The sequence below is a fragment of the Papio anubis genome, chromosome 1, assembly GCF_008728515.1.
Source record: "Papio anubis isolate 15944 chromosome 1, Panubis1.0, whole genome shotgun sequence".
NCBI classification, from domain to species: Eukaryota; Metazoa; Chordata; class Mammalia; order Primates; family Cercopithecidae; genus Papio; species Papio anubis.
The window spans coordinates 43,201,165-43,228,149 of NC_044976.1; the positions used below are offsets into that span (position 1 = coordinate 43,201,165).

At 48.6% G+C, this 26,985-nt stretch overlaps 1 protein-coding gene and 2 non-coding genes across 9 annotated transcripts in view; 1 reads left to right on the forward strand and 2 right to left on the reverse strand.

The window, feature by feature from the left end:
• ARMH1 (armadillo like helical domain containing 1) overlaps positions 1–17,339 on the forward strand; it is a 52,640-nt gene extending 35,301 nt beyond the window's left edge. For all 7 annotated transcript variants that reach the window (XM_031667880.1, XM_031667877.1, XM_031667876.1 and 4 more), the window contains 6 exons: positions 15,904–16,026; positions 16,102–16,174; positions 16,304–16,433; positions 16,527–16,604; positions 16,881–16,962; positions 17,036–17,339. In XM_031667880.1, coding sequence (XP_031523740.1) covers positions 15,904–16,026; positions 16,102–16,174; positions 16,304–16,433; positions 16,527–16,604; positions 16,881–16,962; positions 17,036–17,151 — 602 coding nt within the window. In that variant the 3' untranslated portion in view covers positions 17,152–17,339. The remainder of the gene's footprint in view (positions 1–15,903; positions 16,027–16,101; positions 16,175–16,303; positions 16,434–16,526; positions 16,605–16,880; positions 16,963–17,035) is intronic.
• Positions 13,647–13,763, reverse strand: LOC116271915. Its single transcript, XR_004180652.1, has one exon. It is a non-coding gene; the product is annotated as a U5 spliceosomal RNA (small nuclear RNA).
• Positions 17,340–22,914: 5,575 nt separating the features above from the next.
• Positions 22,915–23,030, reverse strand: LOC116271911. Its single transcript, XR_004180649.1, has one exon. It is a non-coding gene; the product is annotated as a U5 spliceosomal RNA (small nuclear RNA).
• Between the last annotated feature and the right edge of the window lie 3,955 nt (positions 23,031–26,985).

Sequence of the window (26,985 nt, forward strand, 5' to 3'; positions counted from 1 at the left end):
TGGGTAGGTGGCAGTCTCTCCAGTAGGCAGCGTGGAGCCACTGAAAAGTGAGGTCTGCACAGGTGAGGGCTGAGGGAGTGCAGTGCCTCTGAAGATGGCCTGGGTGGTGCTATGCCAGGTGAGCCAGAGCCACAGGGAGCCACTTGAGGCTGGAGGCCAATTAGGAGGCATTTGGGGTGGTTCAAATGACAAAAGAAGAATGTGCTGGTCCAGCTGGGTACATAGCCCCAGGAAGAGAGCATGGACAGCACAGGGAACTGCCTGGTGAGGAGAATGGGGCAGCGTTTGGATGTCGGAGTGGGCGGGGCCCAAGAGACCAGGACAGACAGGCCCAGTAATCAGGAATGGTCTGGCCATTAGTATAGGGACAGGGACTCCTGTGTCTAGGATGACAGGCTGAGCCCTAGGTTCAGGAAGCCTGGGGAGGAGAGCATGAGGAGCAGCCAGGCACTGAGGTTCAGGTACACAAGTGAGATCCTGGGGAAGATCAACAAAGCTCTGGAGGCCACTTCCAACCTAGGTTATTTTTGGGCAGCAGTGCTTAAACTGAATGTCAGGCATATTATTCCTTCAGTAACATTGTCAGTTTTGTATTTTTTGACCCCTGCAAGCTCTGTGTGCATATGTGGGCCTTGTATGTTGAGAAATAATGCTATGCTAAAATCTGTTAGCAGCTGGAGCAGAGTGTCCTGGCTGGAGAGGAGTTGCCAGTGAAGGGGTGGAGTGGTACAGGGACCTAAGTAATAGTCAGACCCTGCACCAGAGGGTTGTCACTGGCATTGGAGCAAGGGGATGACCTGGTAGTAGAATCATGTTAGGAAGCTTAATCAAACGATCCCAAAGACTAGATTGGGTAGCACTGAGACCTTCCTCTCCCCACCCCACCTCTATGTGGCAAACATGCCCACTCCTCCTCATCCATCCATCACTTCTCAGCTTAAGCATTGCCTCTCTAAGCCCTTCCCTGACCCTGGCTTCAATCCCTGCCCAAATGTCAGCCCTTCTTCCTTTGAACCACCCTGCCCCCCGCTTTAGCCCCCTCCATCAGAGCTGTGTTCTCTAAAATGGTACCTTCCCCTTACATAGACTGTGTGCAGTTTCAGGCAACCATCATGGCTTTTATCCTTATATCCTCAGCACAGCCCTAGCATGTTAGGTCCTCATTGCATGTTTGTTGAGTGAATGAGTGAGCAAGTGAGTACTGCACATACGCACTGCATTAGTCATTACTCGCCTCTATGCCTTTCTCCTCCAGACCTCCCAGCAACTCCAAGGCAGGTACTGGGTCTGATTCATCTTATTCCAACTCAGGACCTGGAACATAATGGGTGCTCAGTAGAAGTCTGTGGAAAAAAAAAAAAACAACTTTGTTCTTTTTTGAGACAGGGTTTCACCCTCTGTTGCCCAGGCGGGAGCACAATAGCACAGTCATGCCTCACTCCAGCCTCAACCTCCTAGGCTCAGGTCATCCTCCCACCTAGGCCTCCCAAGTAGCTGGGACTACAGGCACAGATCACCATGCCCAGTTAATTATTTGTAGAGATGGGGTCTCCCTATGTTGCCCAGGCTGCCCTCAAACTCCCAGGCTCAAGTGATCCTCCTGCCTCCACATCCCAAAGTGCTGGGATCACAAGCGCAAGCCACTGCACCCGACCAAAACAAAACCTCTTATGCTGATGAAGTCCTCCGGAGTTGTAACCGGCCACGGCTTCTTCCAATATCGCCCTAAGTTCAAGTCCTTCTGCATTTATTCAGTAACAGCTAACAGTGTGCAAGAGGCAGTGGGAACGCGACTCTGTGACTGCATTTGGTTTGTTATAGGATCATGTGATAACAGTGAAACTACGTGCCTCAAGGTCATTTTAGATATGTCAGACTCATAACAGATGCGCACAAAAAAAAAGTCTGTTGAATGAATGTATTATTATTATGTTTTTAACCAGGCGCTTCAAAATAGTCTTCATATAACTCCAAATACAGAGAATGCGTATGCAATAATTGCCCACTAGAGGGCACTGTTTCACATGGTCCGCGTAGACCGGAAGTTGAGAGAGAGAAGAAATTCGCACGCCTTCAGTTTCCAATGAAACTCTGCCCAAGGGAGGGAAGAAAAGTTCCCACGGGTCCTCCATGTGATCCTAAACAGTGGGTGACCGGGGAGGATTAGAGAGTAATTTCTTTGAGTTTGCGTATACCAAATTGCAAAACCAGAGTGAAGCCCCAGGATGCTGGCAGCAGTCCTCACGGAGAAGCAGCCTGTGTCCAAGAGGAGCCTGAGTGACTGCGGGGAGAAGAGTTTAGTGGGTGACAGGGACTGATCTCAAAAGGGCAGGATTGGTTTGTTTCTTTAAACAAATATTTACTGATTATCTGTGATGTGCCAAGAACTGTGCCAGACACTGGGGTTTTGTTTGTGTTTGCTTGTTTGCATTGAGAAGGAGAAAACTGAATGTCTTGGAAGGAGAAGGGTCGGGGGTGCCCACTCCACTCCCATGTGGCATGTGTGTGGGGCAGAGTGGAGGGTTATTGGCATCCTTCCCCTGAGAAAGCTACAGGGGAAGTGGCATCCTCAGGGCAGTGTCCACTGACAACAGGAGGCGGAGAGGCTTAGGGGGCCTGGCGATTGTTTATCTTGCGGTGGGTGTCAGTGGTGGAGGAAGCTGCTGGTGGCCTCACCTCCCTTTTCATGAAGAACGCCACCTTCCCCCACCACATCTACCAACCTGCCTGACCGGTGAGTCAGGTTAGCCACATCCTCTACTCTCCTTCCCATTATGAGAGTGTCCCCAGTTCCTATCACAGGCTCCCTCTTCTGCTTATTCTCTGAAGCACATTCCCTCAAACACTTCCCTTCTGTAGCTCACCTCTCCCTTTTTCTCTGCTGGACCATCTCCATTGACGTGCAAATATGCTTTCTATCTTCCGTTTTTAAAAGAGCCCCTCTTTGGGAATTTATGGATTAAAAGAGATTTAAAAGACATGTACCAAAAAAAAAAAAAAAAAGGTAAAATTATAGCATTTAGGGATGTACCTCCCTCCTTGACCCCAAGTTGCCCTCCAGCTATTCATTTCTTTACCATTTCCTTCCTACTTTACCTCCCAGCTGCTTTCAACCCTGTTGATCACTCCCTCGCTTTCTTTTGTTGGCTTCTGTGATAGAAGTTTTCCTCCCACTGTCTGGTTTTGCCTTAGTCTCCTTTGCTTGTTTCTCCTATTTCCCTACAAGACTGTTAGGTCACCCTCTTCCTTCTCATCTCTGTATACTTTTTCCCTAAGTGGCTTCCCATGTGGATGTCTAACAGACATCTTAAATTTATGGCCAGAATTCTTGATTTTCTTCCCAAAGCTTGTCCTTCCTGTTTTCTCTATCTCCGCCAGGCACTGTGGCTCACGCCTTTAATCCCAGCACTTTGGGAGGCAGAGGCAGTCGGATCACGAGGTCAGGAGATCGAGACCATCCTGGCTAACACAGTGAAACCCCGTCTCCACTAAAAATACAAAAAATTAGCTGGGCGTAGTGGTATGTGCCTGTAGTCCCACCTACACAGGAGGCTGAGGCAGGAGAATAGCTTGAACCCAGGAGGCAGAGGTTGCAGTGAGCTGAGATCATGCCATTTCACTCCAGCCTGGCAACAGAGCAAGACTCTGTCTCAAAAAAAAAAAAAAAAAATTATCTGGGTGTGGTAGTGCGCACCTGTAGTCCCAGCTACTCAGGAAGCTGAGGCAGGAGAATTGCTTGACCCAGGAGGCAGAGGTTGCAGTGAGCCAAGATCATGCCACTGGACTCCAGTCTGGGTGACAGAGGGAGACTCCATCTCAAAAAAAAAAAAAAAAATTGCTGAAAATATGCTAACAAATATGTATAAGAAACAAGTTAATAGTAAAATTGAACTATTTATAAATTTGGAAAGTGGTCATTTGTAGAATACAGTTTTTGTCTACTTGACCTAGAACCTGGAATTAACTAGACTTGCTAATAAAATTATCATTTCATATATTAATATCAAAGTTGAAAGTATGGTTCTTCAGCCCCAAAGTACAACAGTGGGGCTTGTAGCTGAGCAAACTACTGCACTAACACAGTGGAATCCTCTAGAGACGCTAGTGCAGGGACCATAACTGACCAAACTGAACAGACATGGACAAGGCTTTGAATGTGTGACACCTCCTCCCCTGGCCCCCTGAAACCTGGAGAGACTGGTGGTGGCAAGAACCTCATTGTTAATTTGCTTCAGTTCTTGGCTGTGTAAAGTTACTTAGGTAGTGGTATGTGCCTGTAGTCCCACCTACACAGGAGGCTGAGGCAGGAGAATAGCTAATTCTAATTCTTTTTTTTTTTTTTTGAGACGGAGTCTCGCTCTGTCGCCCAGGCTGGAGTGCAGTGGCCAGATCTCAGCTCATCACAAGCTCCGCCTCCCGGGTTTAGGCCATTCTCCTGCCTCAGCCTCCCGAGTAGCTGGGACTACAGGTGCCCACCACCTCGCCCGGCTAATTTTTTGTATTTTTTTGGTAAAGACGGGGTTTCACCGTGTTAGCCAGGATGGTCTCGATCTCCTGACCTCGTGATCCGCCCGTCTCAGCCTCTCAAAGTGCTGGGATTACAGGCTTGAGCCACTGCGCCCGGCCTCTAATTCTAAGAGGTATGATTGATCTAGAAATTAATCAGAGATTTGGTTTACTTCTTTCTTCTTCATAAAAGCACATTTTTTAACTGAGATGACATTCACATAACAAAGTTAACCATTTTAAAATGAACAATTCAGTGGCATTTAGTATACATTAACAGTGTTGTACAACCACCATCTCTAGTTCCAAAACGTTTTCATCCCCGCACAAGGAAACCCTGAATTCAGCGAGCATCTGTTCCCCTTCCACTCCCTTCAGTCCCTGGGAAGCCCCAATCTTCATTCTGTCTCTGTGGATTTACCTATTCCATATATTTCACATAAATGGAATCATACAATACATGACTTTATGTCTGGCTTCTTTCACTTAGCATAATATTTTCAAGGTTCACCCACATTGTAACATGTATCAGTACTTCATTCCTTGTCATGGCTGAATAATATTCCATTGTATGTATATACCACAATTTGTTTATCCATTCATTCATTATTAGACATTTGGGCTATTTCCAGCTTTTGGCTATTGTGAACCAGTGCTTCTATGAACATCCACATACATGTAATTGTTTGAGTACCTGTTTTCAGTTCTTTGGGGTATATACCTAGGAGTGGAATTGCTGGATCATATGGTAATTCTGTTTAACTCATTGAGGAGCCCACTAAACTGTTTTCCACAGTAGTTGTACCATTTTACATTCCCAGCAGCAATATGTGAGCATTCCAATTTCTGCACATCCTCACCAACACTTCTTATTCTGGGGATTCTTTAGTTGTAGCCATCTTAGTGGATGTGAAGCGCATTTTCCTAATGAATACGGACGGTGAACATAGACTTGTTTCATAGACCTGTTGGCCATTTGTATTTCTTCTTTGGAGAACTGTCTTTTCAGGTCCTTTTTCCATTTTTAAAATTGGGTTGTCTTTTGGTTGTTGGTTTGTAAGAGTTCTTTATATATTCTAGTTTCTGTGCTCTTCAAATATATGGTTTCTCCCATTCTGTAGGTTCTTTTCACCTTCTTGATAATGTCCTTTGTTGTTTTCATTTTCAATGATTTAAGTTTCTCATTTATTCATTTACTTATTCAAAAAGAATGGCGCTGGGGTGGGCACTGAGCGTATAGTGACAAATGAAACAAGTCCTTTTTCTCACAGAGCTTTGTTGCAACAGTAATACTAATGGTGATGTTAACTCATAACTACTACTAGTGACCAACAATGACTGTGTGCCCAGCATTGTTCTAAGCTCTTTTATGATCTCATCTATTCCTCAGAACAACTCTGTGAAGTAGGTACTATTTTCCTCCCCAGTTTACAGATGAGGGAACTGAGGCACAAAGCAATTAAATAACCTGTCCACAGTCTCAAAATGATAGTGAGAAAGCTGTAGATGGAACCCAAGCAGTCTGCCTCCTGCACCCATCTCCTCACCACCACACTGTTCTGTCTTCAGTATGAGGAGAACAAGACTTGCCTTGTTTTTACCAGCTTTGAGAATCTAATAAAAACCCAAGGACACCCTTGTAGTCCCAGAACTTTGGGAGGCCGAGGCGGGCAGATCACTTGAGGCCAAGAGTTTGAGACCTGGCTGGGTGCAGGGGCTCACACCTGTAATCCCAAAGGCAGAACTTTGGGAAGCCAAGGCGGGCAGATCACCTGAGGCCAGGAGTTGGAGACCAGCCCGGCCAACATAGTGAAATCCTCTCTCTACTAAAAATACAAAACTTATCCGGACATGTGGCAGGAGCCTGTAATTCCAGCTACTTGGGAGGCTGAGTCAGGAGAATTGCTTGAACCTGGGAGGCAGAGGTTGCAGTGAGCCAAGATCGCGCCACAGCACTTCAGTGTGGGCAACAAGAGCGAAACTCCATGAAACCCTGTCTCTGTCTCTACTAAAACTACAAAGATTGGCTGGGCATGGTGGCTCACACCTGTGGTCCCAGCTACTGGGAACCACGAAAAAAAAAAAAAAAGACAACATTATTAAGATTACAGTAAACCATATTTTTAAAATTATGTTTTCTTAGCTTCATACCCCTCACATGGTTAAGCAAATACATCAGGATCTTTTTTTTTTTTTTTTTTTTTTTAGATGGAGTCTTGCTCTGTCACCCAGGCTGGAGTGCAATGGCAAGAGCCACTGAGCCTGGCCTTTTTTTTTTTTTTGAGACAGTCTTTCTTTGTCACCCAGGCTGAAGTTCAGTGGCGTGATCTTGGCTCACTGCAACCTACACCTCCTGGACTCAAGAGATTCTCTTGCCTCAGCCTCCCAAGTAGCTGGAACCACAAGCACACGGTACCACGCCTGGGTAATTTTCATATTTTTAGTGGGGATGGGGTTTCACCATGTTGGCCAGGCTGGTGTCCAACTCCTGGGCTCAAGCCATCCACCCGCCTGAGGCTCCCAAAGTGCTGGGATTACAGGCGTGAGTCACTGCGCCCGGCCCTGCTTTGTACTTCTCAGCTGACATGGGCAGTAATTTTAGCCTTTCCTGCTGTATAAGAGGCCACCTGTCCTGTACAGCTTCACTGAACAGCAGTCAGAAGGCTCTGACACTGAGGGAGACTTTTACATAAAAACCTGCTATTTTTAAAAGATGCATTACTTCCCCAAAAGTATATGAGCACTTCAACTGTGACACTTTATTTAGCGTTTATGAAAGTCTGTAAAACAGTCTTCCAAGGGATTTAACTGAAAATCTTGGGGGGAATCTTATTTCCAACTTCCCCATTTGCCTGCCCCTCAAAACATCTGCGTCCTGCCCTTGGCTTATACTGCCTCCTTTTTCAGGACAGTGGTGCTTGACTCAGGTCTCAGGGATAGTTCAAAACATCAGTACACGGACTGGTTGGGCTGGGTGAAAGCAGATACCAGTGGAAGACACACCATAGTAATTCTTTTTTTCTTTTTTTTTTTTTTTTGAGACGGAGTCTGGCTCTGTCGCCCAGGCTGGAGTGCAGTGGCCACATCTCAGCTCACTGCAAGCTCCGCCTCCTGGGTTTACGCCATTCTCCTGCCTCAGCCTCCCGAGTAGCTGGGACTACAGGCGCCCGCCACCTCACCCGGCTAGTTTTTTGTATTTTTTAGTAGAGATGGGGTTTCACCATGTTAGCCAGGATGGTCTCGATCTCCTAACCTCGTGATCCACCCGTCTCGGCCTCCCAAAGTGCTGGGATTACAGGCTTGAGCCACCACGCCCGGCGGCAACATAGTAATTCTTGATCCAGCAATAAAAATACCACCATAGCACATACATTAGTTACTTTGTTGCCTGACTTTAAAAACAAAAGGTGTGCATAAAAGATATTTTTATTGTTTCAACATTGGGCTTTGAACATGTTGTAGTTAAAGACGTAACAGGGGCCCGGGCGCAGTGACTCACGCCTGTAATCCCAGCACTTTGGGAGGCCAAGGCCGGCGGATCACGAGGTCAGGAGATTGAGACCATCCTGGCTAACACGGTGAAACCGTGTCTCTACTGAAAATACAAAAAAATTAGCCGGACGTGGTGGCGGGCACCTGTAGTCCCAGCTATTCGGGAGGCTGACGCAGGAGAATGGTATGAACCTGGGAGGCGGAGCTTGCAGTGAGCCGAGATCATGCCACTACACTCCAGCCTGAGTGACAGAGTGAGGCTCCGTCTCCACGAGAGAGGGGGAAGAGGTAACGGGGGCCAGGTATGGTGGCTCACGCCTGTAATCTCAGTACTTTGGGAGGCCAAGGCAGGCCGATCACCTGAGGTCGGAAGTTCGAGAACACCCTGACCAACATGGAGAAAACCCCATCTCTACTAAAAATACAAAATTAGCCAGGCACGGTGGCGCATGCCTGTAATCCCAGCTACTCAGGAGGCTGAGGCAGGGGAATCACTTGAACCCGGGAGGCAGAGGTTGCAGTGAGCTGAGATCGTGCCATTGCACTCCAGCCTGGGCAACAAGAGCAAAACTCCGCCTCAAAAAAAGTAGCAGGGTATACAGAAATCAGAGACAGAGACAGAATTAATTACAGAATGTCAGGAAGATGCCTGACACTGGTCTCTTCCTTTTTTTTTATTTTTATTTTTTTTGAGACAGAGCCTTACTCTGTCACCCAGGCTGGAGTGCAGTGCTCATGCACGGCTCATTGCAGCTTCAACCTCCTGAGCTCAAGTAAGCAGCTGGGACTGCAGGCACATGCCACTATGCCTGGCTAATTTTTTTTATTTTTTTGTAGAGATGGGATCTCACGATGTTGCTCAAGCTGATTTGACTGCCCCCGGCCTTTCTTTTTTTTGGAAACGGTTTTACTGTTTCCCAGACTGGAGTTGAGTGGCTTGACAGCTCACTGCAGCCTCAAACTCTTGGGCTCAAGCGATCCTCCCGCCTCAGCCTCTTAAAGTGTTGGGATTGCAGGCATGAGCCACCACGCCTGACTGGTCTGTTTCTTACAGCAGTGCAACATGCCAAACATGTTCATGCTGGTGCCCTGCTGGAAAAGGAAGCAAACCTCTGTAAGGAAGCGCATTTCTCATAGGTGTCCAGTAGGTGGCAGTCTTGTCTGGACCTGCAGAGAAAGACCCGGAACCCTGGTTTTGCAAGGCTCTGGGAGCAAAGAATTATAAAACATCGGTGCTGTTAGCACCCTGGAAATGGCTCCATGGAATATCCACAGTTCCCAGATACAATGCCATTTCTGTGGCTCCTTCTGCCAAAGGAATACTAAGCCTGCTGCTACAGCCCTGTCTCTTGTTCACTGTGGTTTCCTGGGTAGTCATTTATTCTTAGTTTCTTCATCTATTCAATGAGATGATCAGACAACTGATCGCTGAGGTTTCCTCTGATGTTGATAGGCTGAGGATTCCAAAGTTCCTCTTTGGATTGGAGGAATGAGTCTCTTGCACCACTAAAGTTTCCATGGAGTGTGAGTGGCGAGCACCTCACACCTGTCTTTTGTTTTCTTGAGATGGAGTCTCACTCCATTGCCCAGGCTGGAGTGCAGTGGCACAATCTTGGCTCACTGCAACCTCTACCTCCCGGGTTCAAGTGATTTTCCTGCCTCAGCCTCCTGAGTAGCTGGGATTACAGGCGCCTGCTATCACACTTGGCTAATTTTTGTATTTTTAGCAGAGACAGGGTTTCACCATATTGGCCAGGCTGGTCTTGAACTCCTGGCCTCAAGTGATCCGCTTGCTTCAGCTTCCCAAAGTGCTAGGATTACAGGCATGAGCCACTGCGCCCAGTCACATCTGTTTCATTTACTGCTGTTTCATCAGCACCAGCACTGCACCTAGCACGAGCTCAATCCCTGTTTGTCAAATGAGCATGGGCATGGGCCCCACAGAGTATCCCCTCAGCTTCATGGGGCCTGAACTCTCAAACATTCAAACCCTCCTGACGATACCTCCTCCTTGAATACTCTCATCCCTCCCGAACCCATACTCTCCTGGCTTCCTCCTATGGCTCTAGAAACTGCTTCTTGGTCTTTTATACATTCCCATTCCTCTACCAGTCCCCTAGGTGTCAATTTTTTTTTTCCAGCATTCAACCCCAGGTCCTCTTCTCCTTCTTTGCTGTCTGTGGCACCTCGTCCACTCCCACAACTTTAATTACCACCTACCACCTACCACCTTGATGACAGAAACAATAGTTGCTAACCTTTATAGAGTGTTAACTCTATGCTGGGTACTGCCCTTGATCTTTACTCACTTACCCATCACAACAAGCCAAGGAGGTGGACACTATTACTTTCCCCATTTTATGGGTGGAGGACAGAGTAGCTGAGTGACCTCTCTACAGCTCTAGACCCGTGTGTCCATTTGCCTTCAGAACACCTCCTCTCAGATGTCACCAGTGGACTTCTGATATTCCAGTTTCAAAGGCTTTCTTCTCCAAGGTCCCAATCTCAGTGAAATATTGAGTGAAATATCCTTGGCAGCTCAGTGAAATATCTACCCAGGCTAGAAATATTGGTAATTGTCATGTCTTTTTGCTTCCCACCTTCAACCAACTTCTAACAAGACCAGTCAATTCTAACTCCTCAATATTCAGATCTGTTCCCTCTTCTCCATTCTGTCTCCACTGCTGTAATTCAGGTCTTCATACTGTTCACCTGCACTGGCCTCTACACCAAACTTCATCTCTCCAGTACGGCACCCACACATGGTTCATTTTCCTAGTCCACCACCAGAGTGGAGGCAGTAGAGCTTAGTGGTGAAGAATGTGGGCTTTGGAATCAGAACTTTTTTTTTTTTTTTTTTTTTTTTGAGATGGTGTCTCACTCTGTCACCTTGACTGGAGTGCAGTGACGCAGTCTCGGCTCACTGCAATCTCTGCCACCTGGGTTCAAGAGATTCTCCTGCCTCAGCCTCCCAAGTAGCTGGGATTACAGGCGCCTGACACTGCACCTGGCTAATTTCTGTAGTTTTAGTAGAGACGGGGTTTCACCATCTTGGCCAGGCTGGTCTTGAACTCCTGACCTCGTGATCCACCCGCCTCAGCCTCCCAAAGTGCTGGGATTACAGGCATGAGCCACCGCGCCTGGCCTGCAATCAAAACTATTCTTATTAGCTATCTCATCCTGGGCGAGCTACCCAACTTTTTTGAGCCTTCCTTTTCTCTGAAATGAAAGATGAGAAAAATACCTGCTGTATTGGGTTGTTGGCACATGCAAAGCCCCTCAGAAGATGGAGCTGGCCCACCTCCACAGGCTTAGCTCTGATGCATGGCCCAGCATCCCTGTTTCTCAACCAGATCTCCTTTGCCTGGCCACAAGTGTGACATGGCACTATCCAACATAGCACTTGCCACATTCTACATTCCAGCCCCTCCCTTCTCCTCATGGTTTTGCCAATTCAAGCATCACCTTCTCCAAGGAATCCTTCTCCTGATTCTCCATCCCCTATCATCTCCACTCCATCAACCAGCCTGGCTTCCTTTGTGTTCCCATGGCCCTGATAACACTGCATCATAAATGCCAGTCTCCCTATTGGTGTCCCCCACTCAGCTGTGATGTCCCTAAGGCCAGTGATTAGATCTTAGTCCTCTTCATAGCCCAAGCCCAGAGGCCTGGCACAGACAAGATGCTCAATGAGAATTTTGTTAAATGAATGAATCAATGAATAAATCAGTGATTGCTCAGCTTTAGGACATTTGGGTGTTATCAGCACCACAGGCTTTAGGCAAAGCTGCCAAAGATAGTCTTTTGTTGTCCTTTGCTTTCTGAAGGAATTGCCCTTCGTAGTAACTGGCACGATAGATGAAGAGTTGTAGCTGGCTGTGGTTCCTGTGAAGACATTTGGGCAGAGACCAGTACTTTCACTTTGGGTATAAACAGTGACAGCTGTGAATTTTAAAACTCAGTCAAAAACGATTCAGTGAATAAATCTTCATTTTTCCAAGTAGCTCCAAGTGTTACAAATACATAATTAGCAAAAGATTAAGCATTTAGTGTAAATTGAATAGTCAGAACTAGACGTTTGTCTCCTGGAGTATTTGGTTCTACATGGGCAGAAAATGCTACTTGTGGTCAGGAAATTTTCATAAAAATATCGTCACCCATTCGTTTCTACCCTGAATGTCCACCAAGTCATGTCTCGCTGCAGGAAGAGCTCTTGGGCATAGGCAGACATTTGCCCAGGATGTCCTGGCATTACATGCTGCCAGCTTGTGCCTGGAAAGAGCCCAACTACTAATGAGGGATGTGCTGCAGGCAACAAAGCCAAGTGTCATCAGATGCATGAGGGGCCAGGCCACTTGGCTCCCAAAAAAATGAGCTGCACCAATTCAAGAAGAGGGAAGAAACCAAATAGTAGAACAAGTGAGAAACACTTTCAGGCACCAGCCAGTGCAGGCTGCGGCTGCCACGCAGCCAGAGATGTCCAGTCTGCCATTCTATTCAGATCAGAGTGTTTGGGGGAAGCCAGGGAAGCTCGAGTGCTTTGCACCTTCCCGGGGCTTGTCCCTTTCCCTCCACAATGTTGCTGGGCCTTTGATTCCAAAATAGGACCACATCTGGGCAACCAGAGGCTGCAGAGGATGGGCAGATGGGATTGCGAGGGCTACCCTGGAAGACCTGGAAGAAAGAGGCAGCCCAACGGCAGTGGCTGGTTGGTCATACGAAGCGTTTCTGGACCGGGCATGGTGGCTCACACCTGTAATCCCAGCACTTTGGGAGGCCGAGGCGGGTGGATCACCTAAGGTCGGGAGTTAGACACCAGCCTGACCACCATGGAGAAACCCGTCTCTACTAAAAGTACAAAAAATTAGCTGGGCGTGGTGGTGCATGCCTGTAATCCCAGCTAGTCGGGAGGCTGAGGCAGGAGAATCGCTTGAACCTGGGAGGCGGAGGTTGTGGTGAGCCAAGATCGCACTATAGCACTCCAGCCTGGGCAACAAGAGTGAAACTCCATCTCCAGGAAAAAAAAAAAGAAGACTCATCTTTCTGATCATAGTGGGCTGGGCAATTTCAACAAATATCCCTCCTGGAACTACTAAAATATCTACAAAAAAAAAATGTAGTCTTATTAATAGCATTGGAGAGCAGTACAATGAAGAATTATCATACCGAAATCCAGGGGAAGCTGAGAACCCAGAAAGGTAAGCCAGCCCTCAAAGTTGAGGCCATTTGCTGATCCTGAAGCAACTAACAGCATCAAAAGGCAAAACACGCCGGGCATGGTGGCTCATGCCTGTAATCTCAGCACTTTAGGAGGCTGAGGCAGGTGGATCACTTGAGGTCAGGAGTTCGAGACCAGCCTGACCAACATAGTGAAACCCCGTCTCTACTAGTGGCCTGATAAGAGATAGGGTCTTGCTGTGCTGCCTAGGCTGGAGTGTAGTGACACATTCTTTCACCACAGCCTTAACTCCCCAAGCTCAAACAATTCTCCTGCCTTAACCTATCTCAGAACCGCAAGTAACTAGGATTACTGGTACCGCCAACACACTGTTAGATTTTAGTAGGTCTACCCCATTCTCCCAGAATGCCAAGACCAACAAGCATAAAATACCACATTCAGATGTCTATCTTTATCAGACTAGATACTTAGCCCTGCCTAAGCAGGACATCAAAAAATTTGGTGGTAAACTCACAATTGTTTCTCTCCACGGAAATCTTTAGTAAAAGGCGAAAGATTTATTCGTTATGAAGAGAAACCAGAGCATAGCCACTGTCCTTGTGCCTGGCGTCCCTGATATTGACTGATCCCCCTTCACTTACGGTGCCTTTGGACCTGCAGACAGAAGCTTTTCTTCCACTCTAGAAAATTGTCGTAAACATTTCTCACTGGGTAAAATCTCCTGACAAAGAAAAAAATTTTTTAAATATTATTATTCAAGCAGATAACCCTGGTAATAATTCTCATATCTACATTGCATTCTGGGATGCAAATGAGCTGAGTGGGGAACAAGGACTTCCCCTAAACCCTCTATCTTACTGGTAAATGGAGAGAGAGAGGCACTTGACTACTGAGCTGGTAGTCAAGTTCTATCTTCCATGTAGCCGCTACATGTGTTCAGAGTAGCAGTGGCGGGTGCACAGTGACTCACACCTGTAATCCTGCACTTCAGGAGGCAGAGGTAGGAGGATCGCTTGAGCCCAGGAGTTCAAGACCAGCCTGGACAACATAGTAAGACCTTGTCTCAGAAAAAAAGTAAAATTTAAATAATAATTTTAAAAAGGCCAGCGCAGTGGCTCATGCCTGTAATCCCAGCACTTTGAGAGGCCGGCAGGTGGATCACCTGAGGTCAGGAGTTCAAGCCCAGCCTTGCCAACATGGTGAAACCCTGTCTCTACTAAAAATACAAAAATTAGCAGGGCGTGGTGGCAGACGCCTGTAATCCCAGCTACTTGGGAGGCTGAGGCAGGAGTATCGCTTGAACCTGGGAGGCAGAGGTTGCAGTGAGGGATTGCACTCCAGCCTGAGTGACAAGAGTGAAACTCTGTCTCAAAAAAAAAAAAAAAAAAAAAAAAAAGTAGCATTTACCTGCCAGGTGCGGTGGCTCATGCCTGCAATCCCAGCACTTTGGGAGGCCGAGGAGGGTGGATCACGAGGTCAGGAGTTCAAGACCAGCCTGGCCAAGATGGTGAAACCCTGTCTCTACTAAAAATACCAAAAAAAAATTAGCCAGGCGTGGTGGCGGGCACCTGTAATCCCAGCTACTCGGGAGACTGAGGCAGGAGAATCTCTTGAACCCAGGAGGTGGAGGTTGCAGTGAGCCAAGATCGTGCCACTGCACTCCAGCCTGAGCGACAGAGTGAGACTCCATCTCAAAAAAAAAAAAAAAAAAAGGTAGCATTTACGCTGGTGTGCCATTGCCTTAGCATCTCCTCCTGCCCCCTCTACCTCTGTGGTTCCTTTCTCTTCTTTACAAAAACATTCAATCCTTGCCGATTTTCTCTGGTGCTCCCACAGCCCAACCACTGACTCCTTCCACAGCACCTGTCACCATATCATCGCTGCCTGTTTGTGCATGCTTACGGAAGGTTGGTTGAATGAATGAATTCAGTCTGTATCTTCAACACCCAATGCCGTGCCTGGCACGATAGGCATTCACATGCAGCCGTGCCGAAAGGCTGAGTGAATGCTGGACTGAATGAACGCCTGTAAAATATCTACAGGAAAGCCTGCAGGAAACGCCCTCCATAAATTCTAGTCCCTTTCTCCTTCCTAACCAAATCCTCCCCTCCTTCTGCTTCCACCATTTCCTAGCTGTGTAGCTTAGGCAAAGTGGTTTACCTCTCTGTGCCTAATTTTGGCAAAGGTAAAACGGGGAAGTGAACTTCATCTGGTTCTGGAGAGCTTCTATGGATGCTGTATGGGAAGCCTGGCACCGTGCCTGGTGGAGAGGGCTCGACGATAGTTAGAAGGAGTGCCTACCTTGCTTCCCCTTTCTCATTTCCTGCCACAAGTCTCTCACCCACTTTCTCTGTCTCCCTCTCATCCTTTGTCTTTCTCCATCTTGTCTTCCTATAAAGACCCAGCACTTCCCTCCTCCATGAAACCTGGATTCCTCCAAGGCGAAGGTCCACCTCTCTGGGGCCTCTCAGCCTCCAGAGATGACATCCTAGGCCGCCTCCACAGGTGGACTCACCATACAACTCTTCCTCCTCCCCCTTCAGCCCCCGCCTCCTGCTCTTCAACTGAGGTTCGCTTTCCCAGCTTCCCCACGCCCTGCACAGTGCTGGTCAGTAAAAGGTCGAGAGGAGGACAGTGACGAGTGGCGACTTGGTTCACGGGGTTCCTTGCTTCCTCGGTGGCGGAGGGGCCTGGGGCCTCTCACCAGCACCTCTGCCCTTCCCCAGCCATCGAGTTGATCAAGGACCTGGTGGGTTACGATGTGCGCCAGGCGCTGCTCAAGGGCCTCGTGGCGCTGCTGATACCGTCGGTCAAGGAGACCTCCAAATTGCAGGCCAAGATCCTCAGTGGTAGGGACCTGCTCAGATGGGGCTGCCTGGGCCAAGGGAGGGGGGTCTCCTGCCTCACGGCCGCCCTCTCCTCAGACCCCTCAGTTCTCCAGCTCGCCCCCAGCCTGCCGATGTTTTTGCAGCAGGCCGCGGCCGCCAAGGCCATCGGGTAAGCGGGCAGAGGGTAGTGGGTGGCTACAAACCTGGTTTGGCGCTGCCCGCGGGCCCCGGGAGCGCTCAGGACGCTGTGCGCCGGGTGAGCCCAGGGCATCGGCCCAGCCCGAATCCCCCGGCCCAGGGTCCTGGCACGCAACGACATGAGCATCGCCGAGGAGCTGCTGTACCTGCACGTGGTGCACGGCCTAATGGCCGCCATGGGCAACATGGACCACAGCAACAGCCAGCGGCTGGCCAGCCTCACGCTGGAGGTGCGCACTGCGCCTAGCGAGGGGGCGGGAAGGGCTGCGGCAGCCACAGTCCCGCCGCCCCCACAGTCACGCCGCCCCGCCCGCGCGGCGCAGTGCTTCGTGCAGATGTTCCCTTTGGTGGCGGAGCACGTGCGCAAGGGCATGGGAGAGGAACTCTACCAGCTCTTCCTGGTAAGTGCGCCCTCAGACGGCGACTCGGACAGTGTGGTGCCCCTTCACACAGTCCCCATCCTGGAACGTTCCACATGCAGAGTGGACCTGGCCACCAGCTGCAGGAGGGACTGCTCTGGCCTAGGCTCCTCCACCCGCCACCTTCCTGTTCCCTTTCCTGCCCTTTCGGTCAGGCTGCCAACTCGCCCCCCACCTGCAACATCCCTCTGCCAAGCCCAACTCCAAGTCCAGACTGCCCTGGCACCCCAGCCGGGTCCCCCTTGCTCCTGTCCTCAGAACAACGCTGAGGACTTGTACATGAAATTAGACAGCATTCAGGCGGACATCTTGGCGGCCAACAAAGTCAATGTTACCAAAGGTGAGTGTGGGACGAAGGAAGCCGGGCACAGGCGCCGCCAGCACAGCCTCACGTCCGCCTTTCTTGCCTGCAGCCCTGCGCCTCCACGGCAGCTCCTACAGCATGAACATTCTCTATGGCTCGCATGATTCGGCTCAGATGGCCTACCTCACACACTTCGAGAAGGAGGATGTGGAATCAAAGGAGTAACAGCCCCTGTGGCAAACCAGGAAGGCCAAGGCTGCGGGGCAGGGAAGCCTGGCAAGAGGAAGGCATCTGGGGTCAAGCTCAGAGCCACTCCACTTGGCTCCAGGCGGGGGAGACGGGGATTAGGCACCCCAGAAGGGCAGAGGGAGAACCGCTGGCTGTGAAGAGTCAATAAACAGCCTTGATACCTGTCTGTTCTTTGTGTGTGTGGAGGGGGAGGGAGGTCAAGTGAGAGCTATGATGACAGGTGGTGGTGCCTGTGCTCCTCAAGTTGAAAAGCATGTCCAAGTTTAGGACAGTGGCTTGCACCTGTAATCCTAGCTACTCTGCAGGCTGAAGGAAGAGGATCTCTTGAGCCCGGGAGTTGGAAGCCAGCATGGACAACAAAGCAAGACCCCATCTCAAAAACAGGCCAGGCACAGTGGCTCACGCCTGTAATCCTGGCACTTTGGGAGGCTGAGGCAGGCAGATCACCTGAGGTCAGGAGATCGAGACTAGCCTGGCCAACATGGTCAAACTCCGTCTCTACTAAAAAAATTAAAAATAAATAAAAAATTAGCCGGGTGTGGTGGCACACACCTGTAATCGCAGCTACTCGGGAGGCTGGGTCAGGAGGATCACTTCAACCCGGGAGGTAGAGGCTGCAGTGAGCCAAGATCACACTACTGCACTCCTGCCTGGGCGACAGGGCGAGACTCCTTCTCAAAAAAAAAAAAAAAGCAGATCCAGAGGGAAGGGCCACCAACGCCCTGGAAGGTTCAAGGGCATAGCCTGAATAGAGGGCCTCCCCTCCACTCCCTGGGTCCCTCCAGAACACCCTGCCCACCTGGTTTTTCTCCAGCTGTTACATTAAAGGGGGTCATTTGATCCTAATGGGTCCTTTCCTTGCCTGGTCCCATTTGCACCAACAGAACAAAGCCAGGTTCCATAAAGCAGAGCAGAAGCTTTATTCATTGATCTAGGAGACAGCAACAGGAGGAGGCCAAATGCCTAGGCAGATAGGGGTGGGTCCCCAGTGAAACCCCACCTTCAAGCGAAAAACAGCCTGAAGTCTGAAAGACCGATTGCTGGTCCTGGATGAAACCCACAATCCAGAATGAGAACTTCTGTTTCTGTTTGCCTACCCTTTCCTGATTGATTCTTTTTGAATAATACCTTTTAACCAACTGAATGTTGCCTTTTCCAGTACTACCTATGGCCTGCCCTTCCCCCATTCTGAGCCCATAGAAGCACTGGACTCAGCCATATTAGGGGAACTTTCCCACTTTCAGGTAGGGGGACCACCCCCCACAGCCACCAAAAGCTGTTTTATCACTCAGTAAAACCCCACCTTGCTCACTCTTCAATTGTCAGTGCCTCCTCATTCTTCTTGGGCTTGTGGGATGAGAACTCCAGAACCAGTGCTTAAACTAGACTCCGCCAACTGGGCTGAGTGGGTGGGTCGTCTCCTGCAGCAAGTAAAGGCCATGTCCTGCAGCAGGTAACCTGGCAAGTGAGACCTGGTAGGGCATTGCTAGCCGGAGGTCCCCAGCTTGCAAAGTCACCAAGAAGAAAATCTTGAATCATAGGAATGGAGAAGGGGAGCTAATGCTCCAAGCACCTTCTCCCAGGGGGAGGGGCCTGGTAAAGGGGAAATCTTAAGGGTTCTTAGGGCAGGTAGGCGGAGACTGGGTTGAGGATTTCTGGAAAAAGGTAGGTTCTTCCAGGAGGGGCTGGAGTGTGCATAGTCTTTGTTTTTTTGTTTTTTGTTGTTTTGGGTTTTTTTGTTTTGAGGCGGAGTCTTGCTGTATCGCTAGGCTGGAGTGCAGTGGCACCATCTCAGCTCACTGCAACCTCGGCCTCCCGAGTAGCTGGGACTACAGGCACGCACTACCATGCCCAGCTAATTTTTGTATTTTTAGTAGAGATGGGGTTTCACCATCTTAGCCAGACTGGTCACGAACTCCTGACCTCATGATCTGCCTGCCTCGGCTTCCCAAAGTGCTGGGATTATAGGCCTGAGCCACCACACCCAGCCTTTTTTTTCTTTTTTTTTTTTTTGACAGGGTCTCACTCTGTTGCTCAGGCTGGAGTGCAGGGGTGCAATCTCGACTCACTGCAACCTCTGCTTCCCAGGCTCAAGCAATTCTCATGCCTCAGCCTCCAGAGTAGCTGGGACTACATGTGTGCGCCACCACCACACTCAGCTAATTTTTTTTTCTTTTTTTGTAGAGATGAGGTCTCACTATGTTGTCCAGGGTGGTCTCCAACTCCTGGGCTCAAGTGATCCCCTGCCTTGGCCCCCCAAAGTGCTGGGATTGTAGGCATGAGCCACTGTGCCTGGCTTGAGTGTGCCTAGTCTTGTTTTTTCTTTTGAAGATTTCTCCTCTTCAATTCAGTCTCATTCAAGTTGGAGTGAGGCAGGGCTCCTGGTCTGGAGTCTCTTTTCTATCTGCTTTACACCCTGCTGATTTCATCCTGTCTCAGAACTTTAAGTATCATTATAGGCCAATGACTCCTACATTTCTATTTCCAGCAAAATATTTCCACCTCATTGTGTCTAAAACTGAACTCCTAATCTCGCGCCACTTTCCCCAATTCAACTCATGGCAACTCATCCTTCCTATAAAACAAAACAAAATAGTGGAGTGCTTTTTGATGTCTGTCTTTAGCATCCATATCTATTAGATCTGTTGGCTCTATCTTCCAAATACATCCAGAATCCAACCATATCTCACTACCTCTATTGCTAATATTCTGGGCTGAGCCACTATCATCTCTCTGCAATGTTATTCTGCTTTTCTCCCTCTTCCTCTTCTCTTTTCTTTTTTTTTTTTTTTTTTTGAGATGAAATGTCACTCTGTCACCCAGGGTGGAGTGCAGTGGTATGATCTAGGCTCACTGACACTCACCACCTCCTGGGCTCAAGCAGTTCTCCTGCCTCAGCCTCCCAAGTAGTTAGGATTACAGGCTCCTGCCACCACGCCTAGCTAATTTTTGTATTTTTAGTAGAGACGGGGTTTCACCATGTTGGCCAAGGTGGTCTCAAACTCCTGACCTCAAATTATCCACTCACTTCAGCCTCCCAAAGTACTGGGATTACAGGCATGAGCCTCCGGGCCCAGCCTATTATTATTTTTATTACTTTAGAGATCGGGTTTCACTATGTTGCCCAGGGTGGTCTCCAACGCCTGGGCTCAAGTAATCTGCCCACCTTGGCCTCCCAAAGTGCTGGGATTACAGGTGTGAACCACCGTACCTGGTCAATACCTGTTCTGTTTTTAATATGACAGCCAGGGTTATCCTTTTAAGCTTCAGATTTATCACTGTGCTGAAACCTTGCAGGGCTCCCCATTTCGCTGAATGAAAGCCCTAGGTGCTCAGGTTTCCCTCTTCTGCCTCTGTCTCTCCTTCACTCTGCTCCAGGCACAATGGACTCCCTTGCGGGTTTTTTTTTTTGTTTTGTTTTGTTTTTTTTTGCAATTGGCAAACAGGCTGGGCACGGTGGCTCACGCCTGTAATCCCAACACTTTGGGAGGCCAAGGCGGGCGGATCATGAGGTCAGAAGATCGAGACCATCCTGGCTAACACAGTGAAACCCCGTCTCTACTAAAAATACAAAAATTTAGCCGGGCGTGGTGACGGGCGCCTCTAGTCCCAGCTACTCGGGAGGCTGAGGCAGGAGAACGGCATGAGCCCGGGAGGCAGAGCTTGGAGTGAGCCGAGATCAGGCCACTGCCCTCCAGCCTGGGCGACAGAACAAGACTCTGTCTCAAAAAAAAAAAAAAAAAAAATTGGCAAACAAGCTCTTGTCTCAAGGCTATTGTACTGACTGTTCACTCTGCCTAGAACTTCACCCCATATATCCACACGGCTCACTCTTCTACCTCTCTTCAACTCTACAAGAAGGCCTACTCTTTTTAAATTGCAATGCACACTACGACTCTCTATACTCATCATCTCCCTTCCCATCTTACTCTGTTTTTTTTTCCACGGCATTACCTTATTATATTTATTAATTGTATGTCCTCCACCTGACTGTAAACTCCACGAGGACAGGGATACTGTTAGGACAATGCCTGGCATGCATGAATCAGTGACTGAGGTATTGTGAGGGAATTGTCCCTCCAAGTCGGAGGAAATGAAGTCAGATGGCAGTAATTCTCCAGGATGCCACAAGAGGGCATCACCAGCCCTGACATTGTTGGTCTAAGGCAGTTCTGCTTTCCCCAAACTTATTTTAAGCCTCAGCTTTCCTTTTTTTGTACCTACAGAGGAGAGAAGAGTTAACTATACATATATATGTTTTGTTGTTATGTTTTCTTTAAAGCTAAATGGATTTCCTATTTTTTTTAATTAATTAATTTATTTATTTATTTGTTTATTTTGAGACGGAGTCTCACTCTGTTCCCAGGCTGGAGTGCAGTGGTGTGGTCTTGGCTCACTGCAACCTCCGCCTCCTGGGTTCAAGCGATTCTCCTGTAACTGGAATTACAGGCATGCGGCACCACGCCTGGCTAATTTTTTATCTCGGTTTACTGCAAGCTACGCCTCCCAGGTTCATGCCATTCTCCCGCCTCAGCCTCCTGAGTAGCTGGGACTACAGGTGCCTGCCACCTCGCCCTGCTAATTTTTTTGTATTTTTAATAGAGATGGGGTTTCACCGTGTTAGCCAGGATGGTCTTGATCTCCTGACCTCGTGATCCGCCCGCCTTGGCCTCCCAAAGTGCTGGGATTACAGGCATGAACCACCGTGCCCGGCCTATTTTACTTTTTTGACAGAGTCTCTCTGTCACCCAGCCTGGAGTGCAATGTCACAATCTCGGAGCACTGCAACCTCCACCTCCCGGGTTCAAGCGATTATCCTGCTTCAGCCTCCCGAATAGCTGGGATTACAGGCGCCTGCCACCGTGCCCACGCCCAGCTAACTTTTGTATTTTCAGTAGAGACGGGGTATCACCATGTTGGCCAGGCTGGTCTTGAACTCCTAACCTCAAGTGATCCACCCGCCTTGGCCTCCCAAAGTGCTGGGATTACAGGTGTGAGCCACCGTGTCAGGCTGGATTTCCTATCCTTTACGTTGCGATCAAGTCATTTTTAGTTTTTAGTCCTTTTTCTTTTTCTTTCTTTTTTTTTGTCATTTGGTTTTAGTTTTTAGTCTTGAAATGTTTTCTTTTGTATAATGGTAAAAAATAGTACCCCAGAATTTTTCTGGAAATTTTAATAATTGGGAAATCCAAAAATCTAGGAACCACTGGGCTAAAGTGATCATAATTTTAAAAAAAATTTTTTTTTAATAAAATAAAAAAACCTTTAAAAACTAAACTGGCCAAGCGGGAAGCGGTGGCTCGCGGGAGGCCGAGGTGCTTGAATCAGTTGAGGCCAGGAGTTCTAAGGCTGCAGTGAGCTATGATCGTGCCACTGCACTCCAGACTGAATGACACACTGAGACCCTGTTTCTAGAATTAATTAAAAACAAAACAAAAACACTAAATCTTGGCAAGGTGGCTCCTGCTTGTAATCCTAGCACTTTGGGAGGCCAAGACTGACCAATGTGGTAAAGAGACTAAGGAAGGAAAATCCCTTTAATCCAGGAGGCAGAGATTAGTCACTGTTCTCCATCCTAGATAATGAGTAAAACTCCATTTATAAAAAAATAAGTGACACCCCCAATAACAGTATGGTTTAAGCTGAATGAACAAACGAAATGCCACTTCACACACAACAATGAGCAAACTGCTTCAAGAATACAAACAATCTTTGTCTGACTTTTGAACACTCTTAATTAGTCCCACAAACGTGGGACCTCAAAAAATTGGTTTAAGACTCGGAATTGTTCCTCTCCACGGAAATCTTTAGTAAAAGGCGAAAGATTTATACGATTTGAAGAGAAACCAGAGTATACCCTGCCATTGTTGCACACAGTCCTCGGGTGACGGTCACTACTAGATTAGCAATGGTTACTATTAACCCAAAGGAGCTAGCGACTTCTGTTTTTATCTCAGACAATTGTGTGAAAGGAGCTTCGTTTTTATGACAAAGGAAAAAGGGGAAAAAAGGGAGAATCTCCTTTTAAAGTAGGACGTGTTCTGTGTGCAATGCATTGTGGGTATGTAAATGACGCTGAGTCACCACCCCCTCCTCGGTTTCCAGAAATACCCTAAATAGTTCGTTACTTTTTCTAGGCGTTGGGCCACCACCAGGGGACAGAGCAGAAGCCAGATTTTCATAACTATAGATGCCTGGTCTAACTAGAAAGTGACTTTATTTTGGGCGGATCACCTGAGGTCGGGAGTCCAGGACTGGCCTGACTGACATGGAGAAACCCCGTCTGTACTAAAAAAAAAGTACAAAATTAGCTGGGCATAGCAGTGCATGACTGCAATCCCAGCTACTTGGGAGGCTGAGGCAGGAGAATCACTTGAACCCAGGGGGCGAAGGTTGCAGTGAGCCAAGGTGGCACCACTGCTACTTGGGAGGCTGAGGCAGGAGAATCACTTGAACCCAGGGGGTGAAGGTTGCAGTGAGCCAAGGTGGCACCACTGCACTCCAGCTTGGGCAACAAGAGCAAAACTCCGTCAAAAAAAAAAGTGACCTTATTTTGTAATTGGCACCTAAAGTAAAAAAAAAAAAAGAGCCATAAAATAATTGTATTCACACAGTCATTTACCAAAAATTTATTGAGTACTAGGAAATCCTGTGCTAGGAGACAGGCACGTGTGATGAGCGCTGATAATAGAATGTTCAGTGAGTGACATGTGCCAAGCATGAAAGGATCCAAAGTAGGGTGGTGATGACATTCTAGGCAGAGGGACACCCTAAGCAGTGTGAGCCAAGTGGTGACAGGGCAAGTGGCTAAATGACAGGGACCACATCTTGATGGACCTTCCATACCAAGCTAACTTGGATTTACCTTAAGGACAATGAGGAGTCACTGAAAAGCTTTAAAGGAGAATATGATCAGATTAGTGTTTTTTTTGTTTGTTTGGTGTGGTTTTTTTTTTTTGGAGACAGGGTCTCACTCTGTCACCCAGGTTGGATGGCAGTGGCAGGATCATGGCTCACCACAGCCTCGATCTCCAGGCTCAGGTTCAGGTGATCCTCCCACCTCAGCCTCCCAACTAGCTGGGACTACAGGTATGTGTCTTCACGCCCAGCCAATTTTTGTATTTTTTATATGGACAAGTTTTTGCTGTGTGGCCCAGGCTGCTCTAGAACTCCTGAGCTCAAGTGATCCTCATGCCTCAGCCTCCCAAAGTGCTGGGATTACAGGCATGAGCCACTCACTGCGCCTGACCAGATTAGTGTTTTAAAGCATCATCAGCATCACTTCCTGTTACAGGTGAATTGTGTCCCCCACCTCCACCCCACCCCCAAAATTCATATATTGAAGTCCTAATTCCCATCACCTCAGAATGTGACTTTGTTTGGAAAAGGATCATTGCAGATGTAATATATTAAGATGAGGGTTCTAGAACTGCAAGACAACAAGTTTCTGTCGTGTAAGCCACCAGTTTTGTGGTACTTTGTTCAGGGGTCGCTAGCAAAGACACCTATTGCACCTGGGTACTTCTTAGAAATGCAAATTATCAGGCCCCACTCCAGACCAGATGACTCAGGAAAGACAGAAAAAAATCTAGGCTAGGTCCAAGAGAAAAGGGACATAAAGAAGAGGTGCAGCAGAAGGAGCATGTGAAGGAGAAGAGGAGGCAGGAGGGAAACCAGCGCAGAAACCAAGGGCAGAAAGAAGTTGCAAGAAGGGGCCGGGCGCGGTGGCTCACGCCTGTAATCCCAGCACTTTGGGAGGCTGAGGTGGGTGGATCACAAGGTCAGGAGATCAAGACCATCCTGGCTAACACAGTGAAACCCTGTCTCTACTAAAAATACAAAAAATTAGCCGGGCATTGTGGCTGGGTGACAGAGCGAGACTCCATCTCAAAAAAAAAAAAAAAAGTTGCAAGAAGGGGCTGGTCAGGCCAGGTGCCTAAAATCCCAGCACTTTGAGAGGCCGAGGCAGGCAGATCACCTGAGGTCCGGAGTTCGAGACTAGCCTGGCCAAAATGGTGAAACTCCATCTCTACTAAAACTACAAAAATTACCCGGGCGTAGTAGCGGGCATCTGTAATCCCAGCTACTCGGGAGGCTGAGGCAGGAGAATCCCTTGAACCCAAAAGGCAGAGGTTGCAATCAGCCAAGATCGTGCCACCACACTCCAGCCTGGGTGACAGAATGAGACTCTGTCTCAAAAAAAAAAAAAAAAAAAAAAAGGCTGGGTGTGGTGGTTCACGCCTGTAATCTCAGCACTTTGGGAGGACGAGGCAGGCGGATCACCAGGTCAGGAGTTCGAGACCTGCCTGGTCAATATGGTGAAACCCCACCTCTACTAAAAGTAAAAAACTTAGGCAGGCATGGTGGCGTGTGCCTGTAGTCCCAGACACTCAGGAAGCTGAGGCAGAAGACTCTCTTTTTTTTTTTTTTTGAGACAGAGTCTCGCTCTGTCGCCCAGGCTGGAGTGCAGTGGCCGGATCGGCTCACTGCAAGTTCCGCCTCCCGTGTTTAGGCCATTCTCCTGCCTCAGCCTTCCGAGTAGCTGGGACTACAAGCACCCGCCACCTCGCCCAGCTAGTTTTTTTTTTTTTTGTATTTTTTAGTAGAGACGGGGTTTCACCGTGTTAGCTAGGATGGTCCCAATCTCCTGACCTCGTGATCCGCCCGTCTCGGCCTCCCAAAGTGCTAGGATTACAGTGCTAGGATTACAGGCTTGAGCCACCCCGCGCGGCCCTAGAAGACTCTCTTGAACCTAGGAGGCAGAGATTGCAGTGAGCCAAGATCATGCCATTGCACTCTAGCCTGGGTGACAGAGCAAGAGTCTGTCTCAAAAAAAAAAAAAAAAGGACTGGGCGTGGTGGCTCACGCTTGTAATCCCAGCACTTTAGGAGGCCAAGGAGGGCAGATCACGAAGTCAGGAGATCGAGACCATCCTGGCTAACACGGTGAAACCCCATCTCTACTTAAAAAAAAAAAGTACAACAATTAGCTGGGCGTGGGGGCATGTGCCTGTAATTTCAGCTACTCGAGAGGCTGAGGCAGGAGAATCGCTTGAACCCGGGAGGCAGAGGTTGCAGTGAGCCGAGATTGTATCACTGCACTCCAGCCTGGCGACAAAGCTAGACTCCGTCTCAAAAAAAAAAGAAAGGACTGGTCACCTATGTCAAATGAATGGTCAAGTGAGATAGGGACTACAAACACCACCGGATTTCTTTTTTTTTTTTTTTGAGACGGAGTCTCGCTCAGTTGCCCAGGCTGGAGTGCAGTGACGCGATCTCGGCTCACTGCAAGCTCCGCCTCCCGGGTTGACGCCATTCTCCTGCCTCAGCCTCCCAAGTAGCTGGGACTATTAGGCGCCCGCCCGCCACCACGCCCGGCTAATTTTTTGCATTTTTAGTAGAGACGGGATTTCACCACGTTGGCCAGATCAAGTGATCTGCCCGCCTCAGCCTCCCAAAGTGCTGGGATTACAGGCATGAGCCACCATGCCCAGCCCATTATGCTTATTTCAGACTGTCAGATCTATTTTTTTTTTTTTTTTTTTAGACAGAGTCTCGCTGTGCTCCCAGGCTGGAGTGCAGTGGCGTGATCTCGGCTCACTGCAAGCTCCGCCTCCCGGGTTCACGCCATTCTCCCGCCTCAGCCTCCCAAGTAGCTGAGACTACAGGCGCCCGCCACCACGCCCGGCTAGTTTTTTGTATTTTTAGTAGAGACGGGGTTTCACCATGTTAGCCAGGATAGTCTCGATCTCCTGGCCTCGTGATCCGCCCGTCTCGGCCTCCCAAAGTGCTGGGATTACAGGCTTGAGCC